General features: G+C 38.8%; 1 protein-coding gene across 2 annotated transcripts in view; it reads left to right on the forward strand.

The window, feature by feature from the left end:
• JMY (junction mediating and regulatory protein, p53 cofactor) overlaps positions 1-14,615 on the forward strand; it is a 65,872-nt gene extending 51,257 nt beyond the window's left edge. The window contains exons 8-11 of one of the 2 annotated variants that reach the window (XM_031610181.2): positions 1,164-1,259; positions 2,479-3,031; positions 5,317-5,627; positions 9,058-14,615. In XM_031610181.2, the coding sequence (XP_031466041.2) occupies positions 1,164-1,259; positions 2,479-3,031; positions 5,317-5,624 (957 nt within the window). In that variant the 3' untranslated portion in view covers positions 5,625-5,627; positions 9,058-14,615. Of the gene's footprint in view, positions 1-1,163; positions 1,260-2,478; positions 3,032-5,316; positions 5,650-9,057 lie in introns of those variants that run through there. The other variant, XM_090130636.1, reaches the window with a different exon arrangement.
• Positions 14,616-23,760: the final 9,145 nt, after the last annotated feature.

Genomic DNA, 23,760 nt, shown 5'->3' on the forward strand with positions numbered 1-23,760 from the left:
ACTAAGGGCTTTTTTATTATTTATTCCATGGGTTTACTAACTTATGTTATATAAAGATATGCCTTAATCTGACTGAGAAATATCCACTATTGTTGCAAAATAGGTTTTTACACAGACACACGCACACTCTTTGGATATTTAAAATGTAGGTATGGTGGTAAAACTCTTTCATGTTGCTATAATCTTTTCTTTGTATTCTTATAACTTCTTTTCCCCCTTACTCAATTACTTCTATTGCTTTCTTCTTTTTCTGTCTCCTGTTTTAACCATTTACTATGCATGTACTCCTCTCCGATGCATCTATCTATACAGATCTCATTAGAAAACACAGGAGCTGGCTCTTGGAAAGGACAACTAGCTAAATAATGAAAATGGCAGCTTGTCTAACTCTGTTTTTTTTGTTGATTGAATAAGGATAAAAGTTCATGAAGGCAGTAATCATAACTTTTAACAATATGTATCAGCTTTTTTTAGTTACATAAAAAAAAAGCCATAAGTTTTTTAAGAATTAAGGCCGCCATTATTGCTTATGAGGTTTTTCTTTGTAGTCATTTGTTCTATGACACATTCTTCTGATAAATTCTGTACTGATATCTAAGAGTGACTTTTGCCATTTGATACTGAGTACCAATTTTAATAAATTTGACTAAAGTGTTTTTTTTCAAAGAATAAATAGCTGAAAGAAAGTGGATAACTAGTTAATAGAAGGGAATCAAATGTGTTTCTCCTAAGTTAAGATCCCCAAAACAAAAAAAATACTACTGTCTTAGCTGTGAGGAAGAGCTTCAGACCTTTTTAAAAAAAGATTATAGAAAATCAAGCTAGATTAAATATGCTACTTCAAGATAATAAAATTCAAAACTTTAGTTTAAATTGTTGCTAAATATGCTATTTATCATCTTTCAAGTCAAAAATTTCCAGTCCCAGTGTTCCAGTTCCACACTGAAATCTTCTTACCAAGCCTTGCATTTCATCACAGTTACAAAATAGGAAATCTGTTCTGTTATTTGAGGGGATAGCAAAGTTTCTCAAATGTGTTTATTTGAAAAATAGAACATTAAATTATTAATTACAGTTATTAGAAGAGTTATTTAAATGCAGTATGCTTATGATGTTAAATGTAGCTTTAGATGTAATATTAATGTTTCCATGTATGTTCTCAGAAGCGAGATCAGCTACAAGATGAAGAGGAAAGAAAGAGCTCCTGGGTTAGTCAGGAACGACAGAAAACACTGGACAGACTTCGCACATTTAAACAGGTAACAGAAGAAGACTTGTTCTACTTTCATGCTTTTTCTTTTTTTTTTTTTTTGACAGAAGAAATTTCCACTCCTCCCCAGACCAAACTATACTATTTGTTAATTTCTTCTACTATGTAGTTAATTACTCTTTGGAAAATTTATCATGAATTATGGCACTGGTAGTAGCAAATCTCTCTCATTGTTATATTATCAGTGCCATAATAAGCTTCTGTTGTCCTACTCTACACACTGTGGCAAGGCATTTAAGGGACTTCTTTAGAAATATAATCCAAATGGTATTTCTTGCAAGGAGCATTGCCATCTGATAAAGCTGCACCACCACTGACTTCAGAACATCTATCAATACTTGTCCCTTTCCGTTACGATGTTAGTGTCATGAAATCAATACAATATTGCATAACAGTTAGAGAACAAGGAGAGGGATTAAGGTGCATTAAAATAGAGATTGTATTATTTGGTGAAGACTGTAAGATAGACATGAGAAATTTATTTATTGGAAAGCTGTCTTCCTCTGCAGTATGCTCTTTATATCCTTGTTTTTTGCAAGGCTTTTTAATTATATACATTCTGTGAATTAAAGCAAATTTACTTATGTTAACCAGCACTTCATAATGAACTGACACAATGTCACAATTTTTAAAAAATGTTTTACACCTTGCTTTCAGAATCAGTTTTTACTTTTGTGTAAAAATGTCCATGGATGAATCAAATTTGAAACGACATATTGAGGAAATAAATTCAGGAACTAAATTTTAAAACACTGGGAATCTTCAAAATGTTTGATATCTATTAGAGGTAACTTTTTGAATGGTATAATTCACATCTAAAGTCAGTGTTTTAGGCTGGAGAGGACTTTGTTGTGGGAAGAGCTTTAACCAGCTTCAGAGAAGAGAAGCAAGAAGGAATTATCAATTTTCAGGAAAAAAAAAAACTTTTGAATGTACTGTTTATTAGTGAAATCCTAATCTTAACTTGTGTATCCCTAGACCAGTTATGGTTAACTTCTGGCTTAACTAAGAATTGAAATTAGAAAAATGGATTTTATATATGTAAAGGTGAGGATATATTTGCTTCGGTTTTATGTGTAGAATAAAATGCATGAAAACAATAGATGAATTCTACTGGTTGGAAAAGCAAGCTCTCATGACAAGTATTCAGTATCTAAAATAGTCTTCTACATATACTTACCTAATTGTAATCAACTTTTATACTCCAGCGGTACCCTGGCCAAGTAATACTTAAATCAACCAGACTACGACTGGCTCATGCAAGAAGAAAATGTGCAGCCAGCTCAGCGCCCTCTGTAGATCAGCCTCAATCTTTGCCAGCAACCATACAAATCCAAGAGAAAAGTGAAGAGGTGGAATTGGAAAATGCAGTTCAGCCTTTGCAAGTGCAGGAATCCACGAGCTTAGAACAACTTCAGGATATCGCGTTACCTCCTAGCAGTGTTACATCTGAACTGCCTCAAGTTAGTCCTCCTCCATTCATCAATACTGAGCTACAAACAGAGACTGTTAGTGTAGTACCACTTCCACCCCCTTTGCCTCCACCACCTCTGCCTCCACCTCCACCTCTGCCCTCCAAGGAAGATACCACCAAATCCTTGGAGAAAAGCGGCAGCTTTGTGAAACGTCAGAGTGAAGAGAAGGGAGTCCAGCACTCTTCCAGTGTCCCAACAGCATATCTGTTTGACAGCAGTCAACTAGTCAGTGCCAAGAAGAAGCTTAAGAAGACAGGTGATCTAGAGGGTTTACAGAGAAGGAGAGGTAATGTTTGCATTCTTCTGCATTTAACTGCAATGTACATCTATTCCTTTGCCATATTGAGCAGAGGAATATATAGAGAAGTCTACGCTGTGATTTAGGTATAATCATTAATGACTTAAAGAATGTTGGCAACTGTTGGCAAACAAATTGTAGGATCCTTATGACAGCATACTATATATATGTTCAATTAAACAGAAAACAACTTGTGAAACTGATTATATGATACACCATATCAAATCAGCTAGAAATGTAGCTAAAAGTTGCCTTAAAGAACCTTTTTTATCTTGCTTACAGCTAGCTTCACCTGAGGGTGCAATGTTTGTTTTGTTTTTTTTTTTTCAAAACAGAATTTGACATAATTTAAGACCTAATAAAACAAGTAATGTCTTGGGACATAGGAAACCTTGAGAATGTTTTCTTCAAGGTTTCTTGAAATTTCATAGAAAAATGCACAACTCCTTAAAACACCTTGAGAATCAAGTAAGAATATACATATCTAACTACAATTGAGAATTGAATTTATAATAAATCAACCAAGCATGTGACTTCATTAGAGATTTCATTGGTAAGTAAGTAAGACACAGGGCTGAGTTGGTAGATTTGTTATAACTTCACTGAGTGACTGCTATCTGCTTTTAACTTTATATTGTATATAAAATGGGGAAGTGGCAGCGACATTTGAACAGAACATTTTTTAGATAAAATGTGCTATATTAGAGTGGAGTCTTTTTATGAAAATTGGATATAGAATTTTCAAAAGCACTGAACTGTTGTACTGAATGTTGTTGAGGAAAAGTACCTGAGGTGGGCCTTGACTTGCGGTATTGTAGCATGACGTTTCATTAGAAATTCTATTTGTGTATGTCAGTTGCAACTGCAGGAAATATCCCTCAGTTGACGTATTTCCTCATGCATATAGAATTTGAGCTGTTTTTGCCTATCAGACAGAAACCAGAGTGTTTCTCTTTAGTGCTCCTTAAAGGATTGAAATATCTTGAAACAGCTGAATAGTTACAGAATTCTTAAGCTCTTACGAGTCTTGCAAGTCATAAGTACAGTGTCTTAAGTTCATTATAAATACTGATGCTTCTGTGCTCCATTTTTATCTGTTTTCTGGTACCTGCTTTGTTTCCATTTATATAAAACATATATTGTAAGTGCAACTTGATATACATCATAAAATGACAAACAGAAAATCAAATACTCTTAAGAGTATCATGAATGCTAGCAGTTGTACACTATCTGCTGCTCTGTGGATTTCAAAAGAAAGATGTTCCGAATCTTTATGCAGCTTCAGTGATGTCAGCTTACAACAGATGAGTGCCTGACAGTCTTTGCTTTCTCCTTTATGTGCAATCCTTTATCTTCTGTCTTTTCCTCACGTCTGTTACAGTTGTCTGAGCCATTAGTCATCTGGGCAAGGTCCACTCGTAAATACAAAGGAGGTTTTAGAAAGAAAAGAGAGCTGGATATTCGTCTGTTGATTGATATGTGCTAGTGTTTGCTAACTAGTTTGTACTGTTTATTGTATCACATTCCCTGACATAGAAATCTTACCTGTAGCTCTTACAAGAGCCAAAGCCCAATTTTTATTTCTGCAGAGAACTAGCTTCAGATTGATCATAAAGAAAGGATGTGTGATAAAGTGTATACTCTTAATTATAAAAGAAAGTAATTTGTACATTGCACATTGTACAAGGCACATTGCAACTAGGTGCTTTTACATTTGTAATCCAAAGGAGGAGGGAAATACACCCTGTGGCTGTACTGCTTCCCTCACTGGCATGCATTAGTACTTAAACAGTAGGTAAAACTGACCACAGAATGTAAGTGCAGAAAATGTAGATTTTCCTTTGGGCATGCATTCCTGTGCTGAACAATCCAGCACCTGTTCACTACATAAGTTTCCAAGTCAAGAAATATAAAGTAATGCACACTTTCATTATGTCTTACTCATTGCAGATATTTTGATTTTCCTGACTTGTAATAGGAAAGCAATCTTCAATAAGTTTTTCTACTTATCTATTACAAAATTCGTTCATTTCAGAAGTTATGATTGTTTGTATAATCTAGTTTTGACCTAGTAGTAGGGAAGATAAATTTGGAAGCTAATACAAAAATAGAGCTGCAGAATGATGAAATTGAAACTGCAGTCTCCTTTATAGTTATACCATGGGATTATTACATTAATTGCATGTGGCTACTTTTGACTGTGTAGGAAATGTAAATAGCTGCTGAATAAATTCAGTAAAAATGGTACTGAAGGTATTTTGATTTTACTGCAGTGAGTTCCCCGATGGATGAAGTGCTGGCTTCTTTGAAGCGTGGGAGCTTTCACTTAAGAAAAGTGGAGCAGAGGAGTCTCCCTCCTTTTCCTGATGAAGATGATAGCAATAACATCTTGGCGCAGATCAGGAAAGGGGTGAAACTGAAGAAAGTGCAGAAAGATGTGCTGAGAGAATCCTTTACAATTCTGCCCGATACTGACCCTCTGACAAGGAGCATCCATGAAGCGTTACGACGAATTAAAGAAGCATCACCTGAGTCAGAGGATGAAGAGGAGAGTTTGCCTTGCACAGACTGGGAAAATTAACCTGTAATTAAATTCATTTAAAATACCCATATATTTCTTCAACACTTCTTTATAACAACAGCTGCTAAGCCTCAGGTCATGCATTGTAGGATACATAGTATGAAAGTGACTAAACTGCGTGATGTCCAGTGTGATAAAATATGCACACAGAAATTTAGTATCACTGACTTTTTGAAACAAATTAGGGGTTCTATTAAGTAAAAGTTTTTTAAGACATCATCTTAATCTGTTATTGTTTGAATACTTTTACTGAATAGTGACAGGACAGCTGCTATAAAAATCTTTGTTTCATTTAGGAAATTTGAAGGGACTGTTTGCAGCTTTAAAAGCTTAAAAAGCTTTTAAGTAGTAAAGCAAAAGCAGCACAATCACTCTTGGATATATGCTATTATTTTCTAATTACTTTTGGCCTTGTAAAAAAAATGTAGGGTTTACCACTTCCGACTGAATAGCTCCAAGTCAAGGATTGTAGATCTGACTGCTGAGCACATCGAAATCTCATTGGCTACCCCGACTGACTCTTTGATAGCTTGGTTTCAATCTGTGATCACTCTGAATTTCTAGACTATAAGCAGTAAATTTAATGTGTGTATGTATAGATATACATACATATATATACATATATATATATACACACTACATATATATATATATATATATATATATATATATATATTATATATAGTATAATTTCTGCTCCTTACAGAAATCCCGTGAACTAACTTAATACGAAGCTGCAGTGCCTGATAGTACTTATGTTAGGCTTCAGCAGATGAAGTTGGAACTAAACAGATTGGTTATAGATTCTAAAATAAAGGATGTGTTAGCCTTAATTTTTGATTACAACAGCAGCATACAACGCTGTTCTTCTGTGGTGGTTTCTTTCTGTTACTGACGTGGTTGAGTGTAAGTCTGAATAAAAGGTCCCCCTAAATTTATTTGTGAATATTTAAAATCTGGAGAGAAGAGAGATGGCAATCTCTGAACAAAAATTATAAATCTGTTTAAAAATCAAAGGCTATTTCAAGAGTATAGAAGGTAAACATTTATTACCCTTGCAATACAGCTAACAGTAGGTAAAGGATAACCTTTTTTGATGCTTTTCATCAAGCAGTTCTATGCTGGTTAGTTTTTATCAGTTGTCACTCTCCAGCTACAGTAAAGTGTTATAGCTGTTTAAAGTGTGTTGGTGGTGTAGTGTATCATCTGCTGAATTGTACATTGATATGCTATTTTCAAATAACTATATTTAAAACTTTTAGAAAGGAAAGTAAATTTTGCATTTATTTCCTCATGGAAGATGTCAGGGAGAAGTTCTTTACTATGAGAGTGGTGAGGTGCTGACACAGGCTGACCAGAGATGTTGTGGATGCCCCATCTCTGGAGCTGTTTGAGGCCAGATTGGATGGGGCCCTGGGCAACCTGGTCTAGTATTAGATACGGGGGTTGGTGGCCCTGCTTGTGGCAGGAGGGTTGGAGATTCGTGATCCTTGAGGTCCCTTCCAACCCGAGCCATTCTGTCATTCTGTGAACAAGTATAATAAACTCTTGATGAAACGGAATATTCTGTATTATTTTGCATTCTGAAAACTCCCACTATCGCAGACCATTAGAAAGCAAGTCATAGGTGTAAGAAAAGGCTTGCCTTGGAATTGGCTTGGTTTTCTCAGTGCAATTATTTTCTTTGTTTCCTAGATCAGTTAGCAAGAGTATTATTTAACACTAAAGAGCATTTATAGATAAATAGATAGATATATTTGAAGTCACTTCTGGATTTATGCATGTATGAATCCAGAAGTAACTTTGAATGTTCTTAATCCAATTGCTGAACTCCCTAAAAACTTTCCATTGCAAGACACAGAAGTCTTACAAGTACATTGCTGTACTATATAAAGTAACATTTTTCTGGTTACCTTTTACAGTCCTTTAGATGCATTTCAGAGCGTTGATTGAAAATCACTGCTATGCTGTACCTGTAGTGCACCAAATCGCCTTTTAAAGCAGTACTGAACTGAAGTTTCCTGTCAGTTTGTAGTTATGGCCATTTCCCATTTTAAGGATGCACTTCAGACAAACACTGAGATCCTGTGAAATCAGTTGGACCTAAAGCAGGGTGCAGCGTTGGAGTTCTGAGTGTGTACTACTTGGAGTTTTTCACCCATCCAGAACCTGCTTTCTCTTACTAGTGTCTTACTCTATTAAGAAAACAATTCTTTTCTCTTGAGATGAGACTTGGACAGATTTCATTGAAGAATGGTTATGCAAACTAGCTAACAGATCAGAAATGAAAAACTGGCCCATGCTATCAAAGCATGTGAAATAATCTGCTAGAACAGAAAGACTGAAACAAAGTTGTGTTGAAATTCAGCAGAATAAATAATCTTCCCACAGATGAGTGCTTGAACATATAGCCTAGTTACGGAAGAGTAGTAGAGAAGAAAAAGAACTTGAAGAACAGTATTTTGTTTTTACTACCGTAAGTTATTACAGATATCAGCTTGATACTATGCTTTATTAAAAAAGAATTGATATACTGATTTTTATCCGTAAGATCTGCATATCCAAAAACAGTTGCATAGGAATTTTAGGTTCAAAACAGTTATATAAAAGAATTCTGGCAGTTGGGTTTCTAATTTTCTTTAGTATGCATGCATTCTTATAGACTAAATGTAATGTGATTATTTGCCTTAAGAATAGAAGCTAAATATATATGTTTCTCAAATGCCAAAAAGTGTCTTAGAATATGCATAGTAGATGAAAAAATATTAATGTACACTAAAGTAACTTTCTTAATTATTGATGTTTGAAGACAATCGTAATTAATTTCTGCAGGAGACCTAGTCATATCTTCTATTAGCTACTGTGTGAGTTAACTTTTGTCTAAAATTATGATTCCCTTTTTTTAAGAGCAGTTTCTTCCACACCTCACTCTAAGCCATGTACAGTAATGCTGAGGCATTCCATGTATCTGAGGTACAGCTGAACAAGCAGCATAAAGATGCAATGGATTCTGTGTGGGTAAAAAACAGAAGAAGATTTTTGTTTATCAGAGGTATCCCAATCTTTTATGGTACACAAAGATGGCAATAGTACATTCAGAGTACTGTAAGCAGCTGCCAAGTGTGAGTTTCTGGGAGTGATGGACAGAGTAACTGGATAAAGAAGTCATCTTCTGTTCTCTACAGCCTTTTAATCCAGGGCTTCTCCAAGCTCAGATCAGTGTTCAATGCAAAAATACCAGAAGGAAAAGGAGACTTGCTCATACTGTGTGTAAAGGTGTCATTAGCTTGGGAACAGTCTTGCACTGGAAGCAGAGAATCGGAGCTTTTTCTAGACACAGATTTGCATGTTGGACTTGCCTAATATGTTGATAAAAGAGGACTTGTAAAGCTCTTTAGCTTTTCAGATGTTCCTTTTTTTTTTTCCCAAACAGGTGATATACAGCCCCTGAAGTGAGAAAAGAAACCCCAGTTGAAGACCACTATTCCTCTTCATTTTGAAAATTCAGAGCCAGCAGTTTTGACCATCAGTTCCACAGGCGGCTTTCTTTCACAAAGAAATAGTCTTTCTTTGGGCAAATGATTCAGCATCTGGAAAAAAAATGGCTTGAAATGTAGATTTTTCAGGTCACTTTTTTCATTAATTGTTCTAAGAATTTTGGTTTGAGTAGAAAGCTAAGTTGTTTTGACATGCATTTTATATAATCAAGAATGCCTGACTCTTCAGCACTTTTCATATTTGTGTTAGTAGTGTGTGGCCAGTTAAGTGGAGAGAGCATTTTGAGCTGGAGAATACTTGCTGTAAAAGGAACTAGTGATCTGGCTGAAACAACAAAACAGGTATAAAATCTACCCTTCACAGCACTGAATATATCATCTGCTTGAAAACCAGTTAAGTAGGTCCTTGCAGGAAAGCTAGCAGTGATATTACAGAAAGAGCAGAATTCCTTGTTGCACCGCAGTAGCTGAAATTCAGTAATGTGCAACTTTTACTTTTTTCTTCTTAGTTTGAAGAAGTGTATGTCAGTATGAAAAGCAGCAAGTGACTACAGCATAATGAGAAATAGGAGCTGACTTCAGTACGTATTTAAGAATGTGTTTCCAGCAAGGTGCATTTATAGCAAGACATACTGGCAGCGCCTTTCTAGAAGGTCATTTGTAATCTTAAACTTTTCTAACATAGACATTTTCATGATTTTTTAAAATAATATTCAGCTGTGTTAAACCAAGTATACTTTATCATTTGTTGTAAGAAGCAATATTTTGTAATTTCATACTTACAATTATTTTTCTGTTTGGCTTTAAAGGCTTTGTTTGAATACTGTAGGCAGCCTTCTTTTAAAAAGATCAAAGCACTTAAGTGTACTTGACACTTCAGTTTTGAAAATATACTTCTTTTGCTTTTTTGTTGTTATTCTTTTCAGTGGCTGCAGAAGCATTTGTATTTTATACCCAAAGGCCTGCTGGCTGAAAAAAAAAAAAGATGATTTCCTTTTGTTCATGACATTTTGTTTTAAAAGGAAAAAAGTTACAACTTCCTCTGCGGTGAATGCTTAGAATTAATCCTAAGCTTTGTGGCTGATGGCTGCAGACAGCTGCACTGAGAACATGTATCACTAAGGGTAAGAGGTGTCAGGAGAGAGAGTCTTGGAACATCCAGAGTGTAATATCGCAATCCATGTGATATTACATTCAGTCTGTTAAAATGTTAAGAAAGCTAAATTCTCACCAGCATTTTATGTTTATTGATGTGACATACTCTGCGTTGAGAAGTACGCGGTCTGTGTCCTTGTGTAGTATGTTCCATTCACCATTCCTCTTGTGAAAAACTATTATGGGGATAGTGTTTTTTTAGAGTGGAGTTAGGCTTTGCTGCTGTCATACAACAGAACACGTGCTGCGTCAGCGTTCCTGACAGGAGGTTGCATGTCTTGCTATTTACTTTTGTAATTAGGAACAGAAGCGCTCTCCTTAGTAACAGGTTATGTGCAGGAACCTGAGAGGTCAGACCATTCAGCTGTTCTGTTTTGGCTGTCCTGAAATTAAAGTTCGATTGGACATCTCAGAAGGATGTCCAAGTACCCTTGCTATTGACAAGGCATTTTCTTAACCTTGTTGCCTTATTTATGGTAAGTGAACGCTCATTCTTAAAGCACCCATGAGTAGCGTTATTTCAGAGCTGTATTGATTTTTGCTGTATGTATTAGTTGTCAGGTGTATATGCTTTTCTCCTGAGATCAGTTCTATGGCAGACTTGATACTGACTTTCCAAGAACCAAAAGCTACTAGGCATATTTTTTCTTAAACTGCTTTTCTGAACTCAGTTAATGATGTGGTTGTAAGCAAACATGCTCATGCAGCAATAACGGTGATTTCAGAGTTTATCATAACCATTGGACGTTGCCTGTACTGTAAGTGGTGTATTTTTGCTCTGCGTTTGTCATCACTTCCAGTCACACCACACTTTGAAACTGAGTTAAATAAATTTTTGGCCACCGCATAAAGCAGAATTTGTTGTAGAATGGTAATTCAGATTATACAGTTTGTCTGAATCTTAGTGCTGTATAAATAGTGGTGATTGAGCAACTATGCCAGTTTTTCCTGTTTTCCAGCCTACGTTTTCATCCCTTACAGTATGCATATGGGACTCTAGCAAAATTTGAGGTCAAGAGAACATACCATAATTCTAAAATATAGGCGCAATGGTCCCTTTGCACAGTGTTTGTGTCTACAGTTTATGGTTGTGTTGTGATAAATATAGATAGCTCAATGCTTTACTGCAGCTTTCAGATTTATTTGCCATGTGGTCTGTCAACTTTGCCTTGAATGTGTGCATGATTGAGAAAAATTACTGTCCTTAATCTGGTTTATATTTAGTTGAAATCTTAGATCTCCTGTAATAGCTTAGTTTATAGAAATGGATATCTCATGGGAGCAAGTGTTTTATGTGCACACAAAGAGTAGTTGTTGTGCTGAGCATAGCAGCTTATATCAGTTCAGAACTGCCATCTTCCAGATGGAATGAAAATGGTATTTTCCTCCACATACTGCTAAAAAAAAAAAAAAAAAAAAAAAAAACCAAAAAAAAAAAACCAAAAAAACAAAAAACCACCATATCCTAGGTTTTAATCTTAAACAAGACACTAGATGTCGCTATTTCACATCCCCACTGTGATACAGAAATTGTGTCTATGTAGTGTGCAGACTAATGCATCAATCTTCCCATCCTTCTCTGCAACATGATAGTTTGCAGTGGGGATGGGAGCAGCAAATGGGGAGAGCGTGGCCACAAGAACCTTACAGAACTTCTGACAATCCTGCAGATTTGGCTCCTCCATAGCTGATAAAAGCTCTAATGAATGTGTTGGTCCTTGAGAAACCATAGCAAGCATCACTACAGGAAAATCATTTAGGCGTATGCAAGAAAAAGGCCTTTCTATGTATCACTGATATTTTTCCTTTCTGGCTGGACTTCACTGTGGTGGTTGCATCCATCTGTTGCTTGTTGTTTATCTTAAGCAGTCTGTCAGCTCTTGTGCTTTTTCCATCTTTAGGAACTTGCTTTTGTAGTTCTGGTTAAAACTGTTTTTTATGGTATGACTGATCCATCGTGGTAAGGAGTTGGAGGTATGTTTATTGTGCAAATGCTTATCTGAGGACTGAAACATCTATGAGTGTGAACAAGAAATAAAAAACGAAACTTGTAGGTAACCAAAACATCAGACAAATAGAAAGGCTTTGATCAGAAACTGTATGTGCATCAACATGAATTTCATCCTCTCATTCACAGATGTTCCAGATCCTTTAAAAATGACCAATATTCTTGGCACGTTCACTTTCTTTTCACGTAACAGTTATTTTCCTTAAGCATCATTTTTAAGGTTTTCTAAAATATCTGACAGTCTGCGTCGTAAACCAGGCATCTGTAAAATAACTTAGTATTATTATATATTGTGGTTTTTTTGTGGCTGCATTGGGGATAGAACTCAACATACTTCACTATGTTATTTGTAAAGAATCATTTTGATATATAAGCACTATATTCTGTAATGTCTAATATTAAGTAATGACAGATGTGTTGTTGAAATGCAACTTACTGAGAGGAGGAAGCAGAAACTGTCATTGGTCAATGTTCCCCTCCCTTGTTTGTTGCACTGAATTTCAAGGGTGTAATTTGTAAATCAACTTTGTTCACATGTGTAATCAGATTTTATTTTCATTGTAATGCTTATGTAATTAACTTACCTGTGTATATTTCTGGTAATGATTCCATAAGCATGGACAGTATACTGTTATGTTTAGCACTACAGAATTAACATTAAGAACAAGTGAAGCTTATTGCTAAGGAGCAAACGGAGCACCTTACTGGGAGAGCGCACTGTGATTTCAGTGCTGCGGGGCTGACAGACAGGAGGTTGTTCCAAACTTGACTGCAAATTGCTCTTCAGTGTAGTAAGCACATTGACACACTGCTGCCAGTGCTGTAAGAAGCCCAGCAGTGGCTCTTTTTAACCTATAAATATACTGTAATTTAAAATTTTCCTATAAAATGAGTTTATATTTAATTCTGCCTAATACATGTACTTAAAATTAGGATTTTTAGCAGGGCTGAGGGTGGGTGGGCATGCCGGTGTATTTCTGGGGGGGGGCTGTTGTATATACGTTTCTTTGCACTTCCCATTCAGTTTAACTGTTAACCCAAACCCAGCTCTGACTGTGACATTTATGTACTTTATTGTGATGGAGGTCCACCTTCTGTGGCCCCAAGCTTCAGCATTTGACAGAAAAGGTCTTTCCATTCAAATGTGAATACCCTGATGTACCTCTAACATGGAAATGACCAGGCAATGAATTTTACTCTGCTGAATTCTAGATGACTGTAGAGTATTATTTAAAGCCAGTATCTGAAGCTGTTAACCAGCATTTGGAAAGAGTCAGAGGGACGATTGCCTTTTGGTGAGTGCAGCCCTAACTCTGCAGCGTTGTCACTGCAGAGACTTGTTACCTGTTCCGTACTGTTCTGCCTTAGGTGGCTTTGACTTCCAGATCCTTTCAGGAGCACTTTTGATTTCTGAATTGCGGAACAGGTGTTGGGGATCAGGGACACTCACTCAACATCTTCCAGTGTGTTACTGTGCTTGCTGTATGTGTTGGATTTAGTCTTATGTATTTACAGATACATCATCATGAGATTAAAGGAATTCAGATGACTGCAGATTGTCTCGCATGAATGACATCAGTAAAGGTTAATGACGTTAACTTCTTTTTTTAAAATCTGTTGAATAAATGAGAAATAATCAAAACCAGTTTGCCATTCACTAGCTTTGTGCAATATTACTGGTAGAATCGAACACTAGTGCTTGGCAGTAAGGAAGTCCTTTAACACTGTTGTATTCAAAGACGACATATTAAATGCGTATTTTATTGTAAACAACTCTGCAGATTTGCTATACCTAAAAATGCTCAAGGCTATAAAGTATTAGGCAACAAGTATCTCCTAAAATAAAAAAGGTAAACTAAGCAAACATTTCCAGCAATACCTAAAAACTAAAAAAACTGTAACTGTCTGCCTTTTGCTCTCTTTTTCTTTAGTGCAGTTTCCCTGCCATGCGAGTTTATTGCTGTGTATTTCATGTTTTTAGTATCATGACTCAGAAGTTTCAACCTGTACACAAAGTACTGAACTCACCTTCTTGTACATGCGATGTAACATCATACTCACAGTTTTGGTGCTTAAAAATGATTCCTTTTTTCTTTATTAAAGGATATTTATTTGACCACTGTTTCATTTGAGTCCACAGCAATGTTGAAAAAATAAAAATAAAAATAGTGCAGTTTGGTTCCTTCAAAAAAATGTTCATCCATTGTTAAGTTTCTGTTGCTACTCTTTCAGTTCCTCAAACTGCCCAACCACCACTAATGGCAGATAGTGATGCCTGAGCTGAACTGCTGCAGGGAATAATTGTACTGATACAGTATCCTTGTAAATTGCTGCATAAATAAATCAGGTATTGTGGGAGAATCTTGCTCTTCAGTAGTGCAGGGTAATTGAGCTTAAGTGCAAACAGAAAACTAGTTACCATCACTTAATGAAAAGACAAAAAGTCTTTACGAAATGAGCAGCTGTTTAAACTCAGAAACACAGATTGTTCAGATCCATTGTTACACTCCTGCACCTCAGAGCTCACCAGGGGCAATGCCACTGTGTGGAGGCAGAGTAGCCTCCAGCTGTGCTACGTGTAGAAAGGCAAGGGGGGGAGTGGTGGGGAGTGGTGGTGATGGAGAGAGGCAGCAGGGTTGGAAACATCTGACTTCACTTCTTGCGTTTTTTTTTGGTACAGGCAAGATGTAATTTGAATGGCCTCACATCGCAGCAGGGCGGGTTCAGGTTCGGTATTAGGAAGAATTTCTTCTCAGAGTGATGGTGCATTTGCATGGGCAGCCCAGGCAGCTGGTGCAGTCGCTGTCCCTGCAGGTGTTTGAGAACGGGCCAAAGTAGTACCTAGGGACAGGGATTAGTGGGCAGCATGTGTGGAAGATGGGCGGTTGGGCAAGATGATCGTAGAGGTTCCAACCTGCATCCTGCTCTGCAGCGCAGCGCCTTGCTTAGGGGTGTTTGTTGCCATCAGCAGTGTCTGCCTTGGTATCAGAGGGAGCAGATAAGAGGCTGCTTTTCAGTCACTTGTAAGGGTATTCCTGTGGGCTGGAAGTAGGTCTAGTGCATACATCAGATCTACAAATCAGTGTATGGTTCTTGATGCACTTCCACAGCAGTGGTAGTCACTGTGAGGCCCGAATGTCTGCACAACACACAGGGGAGGTAGGAGCTGGGCAGAACTGGCTTTTTTTATCTTATGTGTCAGATGGAAATGTATGTTGTAAATAAATACCACTGGGCCCCAATCCACCTCACACTTAACAAACAACACCTGTCTCACAGAGGTCATGGATGTGTGGGGTTTATTACTGCTCCAGCAGTCAGCACTCAGCAGAAGGGCTGTGGGGAGGGAGAGACTTAAAAACATGGAATGAGTTTGCCAGAGCTCTTTTTCTGATTTATTTTTTTTAAGAAGCTTTTCTCAGCAGTACTTGCTGCTGCCTTCTGTTCTGCAGGTTTTCCCTTCCTGTTGCAGGAAGGCGGTGACAGCAAGCAGACCACGTGCAGCACAGAGAGCCCATGTGGGCCTAATGCTGTAATGTTTTGTGTAGCGTTTTTATCTTTCAGGATAGAGCAGTGTAATTAACTATAAGTGTTCTCTGTAAAACTCAGATGAATCCTGTAAGCTGTGCAACTTGCAAGCATCACTCTGCAGGTGCTGCATGATAGCAGGTGATGCTCCAGATGCTACCCAGAATGGTATCTGTACAGCTGCATTCACCTGTGGCTGCAGGCACCAAGTTTTCCATTGGCAAAATTGTGGACCCACCACCTTGTTGCTGCTGTGCCATTCCCCTCTTCCCCTTGCTCTGAGACTCGGGTCTGTCTCTTCCTCTTGAGTTTGTGCAAACCTTTGCCCCTGCCTCGGCTTTCATTAGCTCAGTAAAAGGCAGCACACCTCCCTCAGCACTGAGCCTCAGCAGCAGGGCAGCCGGAAAAAGGCAGGCAGACCTGCTGCCTGTCTTCATTGCGGGTGCACTTCTCCTAAATCTGCCAAAACTCTGGCAACAATCGGAATAATTACACTCCAGACCAGCCCCTGTGTCCACCACCTTCTCCCTTCCTCCCCACTGTAACCATGTGCAGTCTGTGATGTGTGCTGAGATAACTGCCTGTGCTTGCTTCCCGCTTACCACGTGGACATGATTTCTCGCACATCTCACTACGTGTGTCCTACATTGCTTGTGTGAGGCCAAGAAAATCCATGGTCTTTCAGACATCATTTATTCTTTAGTTCATTTTTTAATCTTTCTTTCTAACTCGCAACACAATCCCTCTGTATATTGCTGTTTGAAATTCACAGGAATAAGAAACTTGAAGAATCATGCAATTCATACAAAACATTTATATTGGCTACACTTTTTCTTCATATTTTATTTCAATCCCCATTAAATTCCAGCAGGAATGTATCTGAGCTCTGAGTGTACAAAGTCATCAGCGCATGCTTGAACTGCCATGCATGTTACCCACACAGTGTAGACACGACAGATGCTGTATGAACTGACGTAATGTGAAGCACCATGAGGCAATGGCCATTCTTTTCCCACCCCCTTGCTTGCTGTGAGCAAACCAACATCTGGAAAAGACAGAGACCCACAAAAAACAGTTTGACAAGCCCCTCCACACTGCACCCAGCTCTTAAAGGCATGTTGAAAAAAAAAAAAAAGGCCTTGAATAGACATTATAAATAAACTGCACAGCCTACCCCCTTGTCGCAGGAGCACATACGCCTGTGTTTGCCTGAGGGCTTCTCTTGGTGGGAGGTCACAGACTCCAACAATCAGCACAGTACTAAGAGGCCGAGGGCCAGCAGTGCTCAAGCAGAGCTGCCAGCCAGCTGCTCCTCGTCCCGCCCGTCCTCTCCACACCAACGAGCCATTCTCACCCGCCCGCAGCAGCCCTCTCACATGCCTGCCATCCTGCTCCTCTGCTCACCTTCACGCTGTTGGGCTGAGCTGCTGGCCACCTCCTCCAGGGTGTGTGGCAGCAGATGGGGCCGAGAGAAGCGATGTGCACGATGCTGGTGGAGCCGATCAGCACACGCGTGTTGTGAGTGATACCAAAGGTAAAACTAGTAATGCTTGATAGGGCAAATCTCTGTCTAGGGTATGAAATTTTGTCACTTTAAAAAGACCACTGTGTCTGCTCATGCTGTGTTCAGGGGAAAGCAGCTGGAGGTTGCCTGCCAGGATATGCTTTGCTCAGATTCGTAAACAGTCCTACCTTATATCTAAAACACTAAAAGCCAGTTGTGGTCCCAAGTCAATACTTGGTTGTAATTCACAGAAAAACAGACCTTCAAGTCTCAATTTGCAGTAAGAAATGTCGCACAGATATCCAACCAGCATTTGTCAAGGCTGCACCATCAGCAGTTTGGGGTGAACCTGTGTGCTGCTCCAGTCACCAGCAGGTCCTCCCCGCACTGGGTGCACCGACTGCCTTCAGAATGTCCTCGCAGGCTGCCAAGTTTCAGGGATGCTCCTGAATTAGTGGCCATGGGCACTGCCCGTACCAGCTTGTTTAAACTGAATGCAGAACTTCAATCCTGCACCCTTTGGAGTTCAGCGTGCAGAGGGACCTACCTGTTCTCTCAGAGTTCTTTTTTTTTTTTTTTTTCCATTATCCCCTCAACCCCTCCCTGGCAAATAATGAGTTGCTTTAAAAAAAAAAATATCCTGTAAATACGCAGAAATACAGTTGCAATTTCTTGTATCTGCCAAGTCACTCAGTGTAATGAGGGCCTGATCCTTGGAACACAGTCACCATGGCTGCCAGCTTGGCAAGCAGCAGCAGCATTTCCCAACTGCTCCCACCAGGGCACTTCCTCAAGCACTGCCTCCTTCTCCTGGTGCAGCACATCAGAAGAGGGACTGACAAATCCCACGGCCACCCCATGGCTATTCAGAGGCAGATGAGCCTACTGCCATTTCATCCCATAGGTAGGGATGGCATGGGTGTACTGGGTCTCTGTGTGCAGAACACTCACTAATGAGCTGATTGCACGCCCCAGGGTGCCCTGGCTCCTTTTTGGATTTTGTTTATGCTTTGGGTACACAACCCCTTGTTAGAGCATCATAGCTACAATTTGGCCAGACTGTTCTGATTTCCCTAACAACCTCTGATTCACAGCGCAGATCACTGCCTGCCCACCATGCCAGTGTGGATCCAACCTGATGCGTATGCTCATACAGCTGCTCCCTGTGAGCTTTTCATGCTTTTGTAGCACCTGATACAGCATGCCCGGTGTTTCATTGTTGCTCTCCTCCCCACTTCCATGACTTTCCAGCTCCTTAGGACTCAGCAATGTCCAGGGACAACCAATGCTGCCCTGTACGCACACCTACCTGCCTTCTGTATGATTCTAAGTTTGCATTTATAGAAATAAGATTAATGCAAAAAATGTAAAATATAATAAAAACAGAATTAAAGAAAATTTAGGACATGTAGGTTCCAATGATAACAGAAACCACACACACACACAAAAAAAATGGCCTTCATAATCTCTCTTTCTTTCAAAGAGGTGGGGAGGAAGTACTTGTCTCAAACCAGCACGTAGTTCTGTTGCTCTCAGAGTTGCACATCAGAATTCTTCTCCATTTCTCCCCCTGCATGCCAACAATGTGGAGCAAAAGGGCTCCAGGAGTACCAACGTGCTAAATCTGGGACCACCACCACCTTGGGCAGTCAGCGAGCAGCCCTGGAGCCCTGACAAGGCTGCAGGGGATGCTCATGCCTGCAGGACACCCGTCCTGCTCAGCTGCACGCTGCTGCCCAGCAGCTTACACCCACTGCAAGGCAGGCGCCGTGCCTCACTGCATTCACACCGTGTTTTCCTTTCCTATCACTGTGGTTCCTGAGAAACAACTGTTGCCGGATTCATTAAAGAACAGTATATTCAGATACAGAGAAAATTTATCTTCTACATTCCCACCTACTGATGGGATGTCTCTTTTGCAAAGTCAGTTTTGCTTCCCCTTTTCTCTGTATTTTGTTTAAAAAAAAATACAAATCGCCATTTAACAAAACGCAATCCAAAGTTGGAGAACTTTAGGGGTTCTTTTTCCTCCCTGAAAAACTTCACTTGCAAATTCTATACTCTCCATGTAACTCAAACGGGGGACTCCATACAGGCAGACTGTACTTAAAGGTATGGTGTCATTGTGAATCTTCTCTCCCCTTAGCACTGGGGTGGGTGGGTGCTGTTCATGACAGTTTTGGTGATCTGCTGGGAAATAACTCCTCCTCTTCTGAGATACCATGCACAGAAACACAAGCTTTCTCCAAGAACACCTTTGGGTGGCTGTTCTCAGCCCAAGGGAACTATGAGCACCTGGCACCACAGGAGCCCGCAGTGCAATGAGACGTGGGTGGGAGCAGGGGGAATCCCCCAGAACAAGGATGCATGGGGATCAAAACTGCTCACAGCTACAGAAAGAGAACTGCTGCACACCGCAGATGGATGGCGCTGATGGCAGGAAAGCTGGAAGGACCTTCAGCCACTGGCATGACTAACACCGATACCGAACCTTGGGCTAGTGGAGGTAAAGGAATGGCAGGAATGGATTTGCAGACTGCTGCGATTTTGGCTTTGGTTACAAAGCACAACTCTAACGCTGATTTTGATGAGCCTGCAGCAGTTTTGGGGCAAGACAGATGTGCTCAGCATCGCTCAGGTCCTCTGTTCTCCACTGTGCAAGATGTTCTCACCTATCTCACAGCTGGTGGTGCCACGTATGCGAATCCTTTTGACACCTATACATTTTTTTTCCCCAAAAGCTCTAACATCTTTGACCGTTCCTCCCCCTTCCCACAGTTGTCAGCATAACAGCCAGCATTTGAAAATGCCACAGGCTACTGAATGTAATGCTGATCTGAGTGCGTGCAAGAGCGGGCAGGGGGAGAAAGTGGGAATAAACTGCTCTGGTTTCTTTGGTCCTAGGATGAGCTGCAGAGGCAGCACCGACAGCTGCAAGTCCCTGAGAGGCTGTGAGACCCAGGAGGTGTGTCAGGAGCTGCAGCACCAGGGGCTAGCCAGCACTGCTTCTTGTTCTCAAACACTTAACAGAACAGGTGAAATCCATCATATTTGTCAGGAGCAACTGGAGTAAGCCAAGAAACTAAGTGTGTAAAGAAAAACATAGGTTTTAGGAAATACCTATTATTCTGTGGTATGTTCTCTGCTTAGCACCATTCAGAGGTAGTGCACGTATGCAGCATTGTTAAGAAAATGTAAACGACAGTCTGAGCACTGCTTTGTACAGCCAGGTTCATTTCCCGAAGAAACATCGGTGTAAAACCGATGCACTTCAGCTGGCATGTTCAGCTACTGAGACTGCCTGCACATGTTTGGCTGCAGTTTCTTCATGCTTTTTTTCGAACCCCTGTCAACACCCAGACCTAATCTCTACTGATATTTGGCCTCAAGATCCAAGATTTTCTCCACAACCAACTCAATCAAGCGCCTTTATTGACACCCAAAGTTCTGCAGAGAATTAAGATCTCTGCCATTTTTCCATTTCCTTTCCCATGCTGTATTTCTGATAAAGATTTTCACCTTTTGCCTTTGAAATTAAGCTCCTAAATGAACAAGGTGCTCACGGGGCACTGCTCATAGCCACTTTGGTACAGAACATGAACAGCAATGAAACAAAGTCAGGTTCAGCCCCTCGCTGCAGGTAAGCCTGGAGTTAGTCCCTAACCTGTAGAAAACAGAGCAGAAAACAGAAACCTTCCACAACTGACAAGACGCATCCCAAAATATTCATTTTAATTGACGCATTGCTTACTCCTGCAGGGTTTTTGCTGAAGGAATTACCCTCAGGATGCCACCAATAGCATTAGACGATACTTATTTGTGTTACATCTGTTTTAGCCCTTTATTATATTTTACCTGAAAATGTATTTTCGTAGAGACTTTATAACAATATTTCTGCATTATCAGTTCATTTTGTTTGCCTCTTTCCTGGTGTATTAGCCAGGAAAAGGAATCCCCAGTCTGTAACAGACATTAATTCACACATTTTGCTTTGTGCACATAGAAAAATGCGATTTCTGGATCACTGAGGCATATGGATTATGAACAAGACACTCCAAAAACCAACTATCTGGACGGGAATATACTTACAAAAATCTTTTATGTCAGAGTCAGGATTTCACAACATAACACGCTAATGCAAAATCCAGTAGCACCTGAAAGATTAAGGTAGCTGCTGCTATCACTTGCACATACTTGGAAAGATAGAAGGAAAAAGTAAAGAGTAAAAGTACATTCTCCAGAGAACAGCAAGTGTATTTCAAAATAAAAACTGTATTTCTGATTTTTCTTCAGTTTTTGTTAGATGTTTATCAGTTGTTTGTTTTTTTCCACTGTAATTCTTGTTGCTCTTTTTTTTTTTTTTTTTTTTTTTTTTAAACAAGACTATAGTTGCCATTTAACAAAGTTTATGCAATGTGGCTGCTCGCCTCTCCTGTACAAGATCATGTTCGTTTTTCAACCTGTAGTACTCAACAGTGTTTTCAGGTACACACATTCCCATAGTTTCATCAAAGATAGATACAATTCATAATACCTGCATCTGGGAAAAGTCACATTTCAAAGCGGCAAACTATTATCTTGAAACAGAACTGGAAAGGCTACAGTAGGCATAACCACCTATGAATGAACTTCAGGTTTCAAATTCTAAACACCCACCTATTGTAAATAAACATTAAAAATACTCATAGCATTCAGATTTTATTTATATGTGCACGTAAATCCACCTTATCCCATACTCATGTTTGACAACTGTTTGGGAATTCAAAGGTGCAGCCCTCAGTAATTGTAAAAAATGAAATGAAGCATATCTACTGAATGAGAAAAGAAATTCTCAAATATCAATTTCCAATTTAAAATTTAATTTCAATAGGAAAATATTAAAAATGTGCACATCTAAATTTTTTCATGTTCTTTATATACATATGTGTGTGTACGTATACATAGAAATACTCATGTACCACACATATTCACAAAATTTAAGTGGAAATATTTCTGTCCACTATTTTCCCACATGTAAATGACATCATATCTTTAAAAATGTCGATAATAATATCATTAAAAATAATATTACATTTATTCCATCATCAAGTTTCTAATGTTTTTATTCTTTCTTCATCCTTATTATGTCCACTGAGCAATAATTAACGGGCCAGATTCTCCTTGCATTTCCTCCAATGTTATGCCAGCCAAACATTGCTGACACCACATCAGGGACGCATCTGGTTTACAGCAGCACAAGTGACAGGAAAATCGGGCCCAAACATCCCCAGTTAAATTGAAATCTTGTGATATTTGCTCATGTGGACCTGATGAAGATGTACACATCACTGCCTAAAATCACTGAAAGAAAAACATGTAGTTCATCACAAAGTTTTCAACCAGTAGCACACTGAATCAAGCTCCTCCACCCCATCAATAAATAAAATAGGTGAGAAAATACCCTAAAAATATGGATAAAACTTAAACATTGTGTACATTACATACAGTATAATACATGATGGTTTAGCATTTGACCTAAACCACTTTCCTGACTAGTCAGGGGACACCTGATAAATCACTGGTAAAGAGAAAAAAACAGTATTTTAGAAATAAAGCATGTATTTCTAATATAAATGAGAACCTGTGTGTATTATATGGTATATACATACAGTACACACAAAAACAAACTTATCTTTTCTAGTTTTCAGTAGCAGTCTCTAAGTGGAGAAAATTATGTTGTACAAATTTATAAGCAGCTAGATTTCATGTTTAACATTCAAATAAACTTGGGGAGCAAACAGTGCATCTTTCGACTCTGAAGTCTGACACTCATTCATACATTTTAAAAAAGCCCTCTTCAAAATTATAAGCAATTAATTTATGGCAATAATGTACTTTGAAGCAAGACACGTCACACTTGGCTTACCTTTTGGAGTTGGTTTTTGTTGTTGTTGTTTTTTTTAAGTAAATCTATTATATAAAGAAATGTGTGGTTGCCAAAAGTCTGTTAAAATTTCCTCAAGACAACTTTAAAACCTGCTCATTGAGGATAACTGGATTCAATTAGCTCCTGTTTTTAAGCTTTTTGTTAACAGCTGTGAATATTGCCTGGTGTTGTTTCAATAAGGATGTGATATGAAGACCCATAAAAGAGTAAACATGTCTCCATTTCAACTTGTTATGACTGCAAGACTTTTACAAACACCCTTCTTGGCTGGACAAGTTCAGTGTCCAAGTAGTCCCTTGCAACATCTCTTGCCCTTAATGCAGTCTATAATAAATATTGCTCCCCATAAGCCATTATTCACAAAATCTGAAATTCATGTGACATTCTGAAAGTCTCCTGCAGAACAGGCTAACAGTTAATTTGACATAGGTATTTGATATATGCAGCAAGGCCAGACAACAAATGAGTAGCTATTTCTCGTTATCTGTGCATGTCAAATCTTACATTTAAAATTCTCA

This window comes from Phasianus colchicus, chromosome Z (genome assembly GCF_987193195.1).
Source record: "Phasianus colchicus chromosome Z, bPhaCol1.hap1.1, whole genome shotgun sequence".
In the NCBI taxonomy this organism is placed as follows: domain Eukaryota; kingdom Metazoa; phylum Chordata; class Aves; order Galliformes; family Phasianidae; genus Phasianus; species Phasianus colchicus.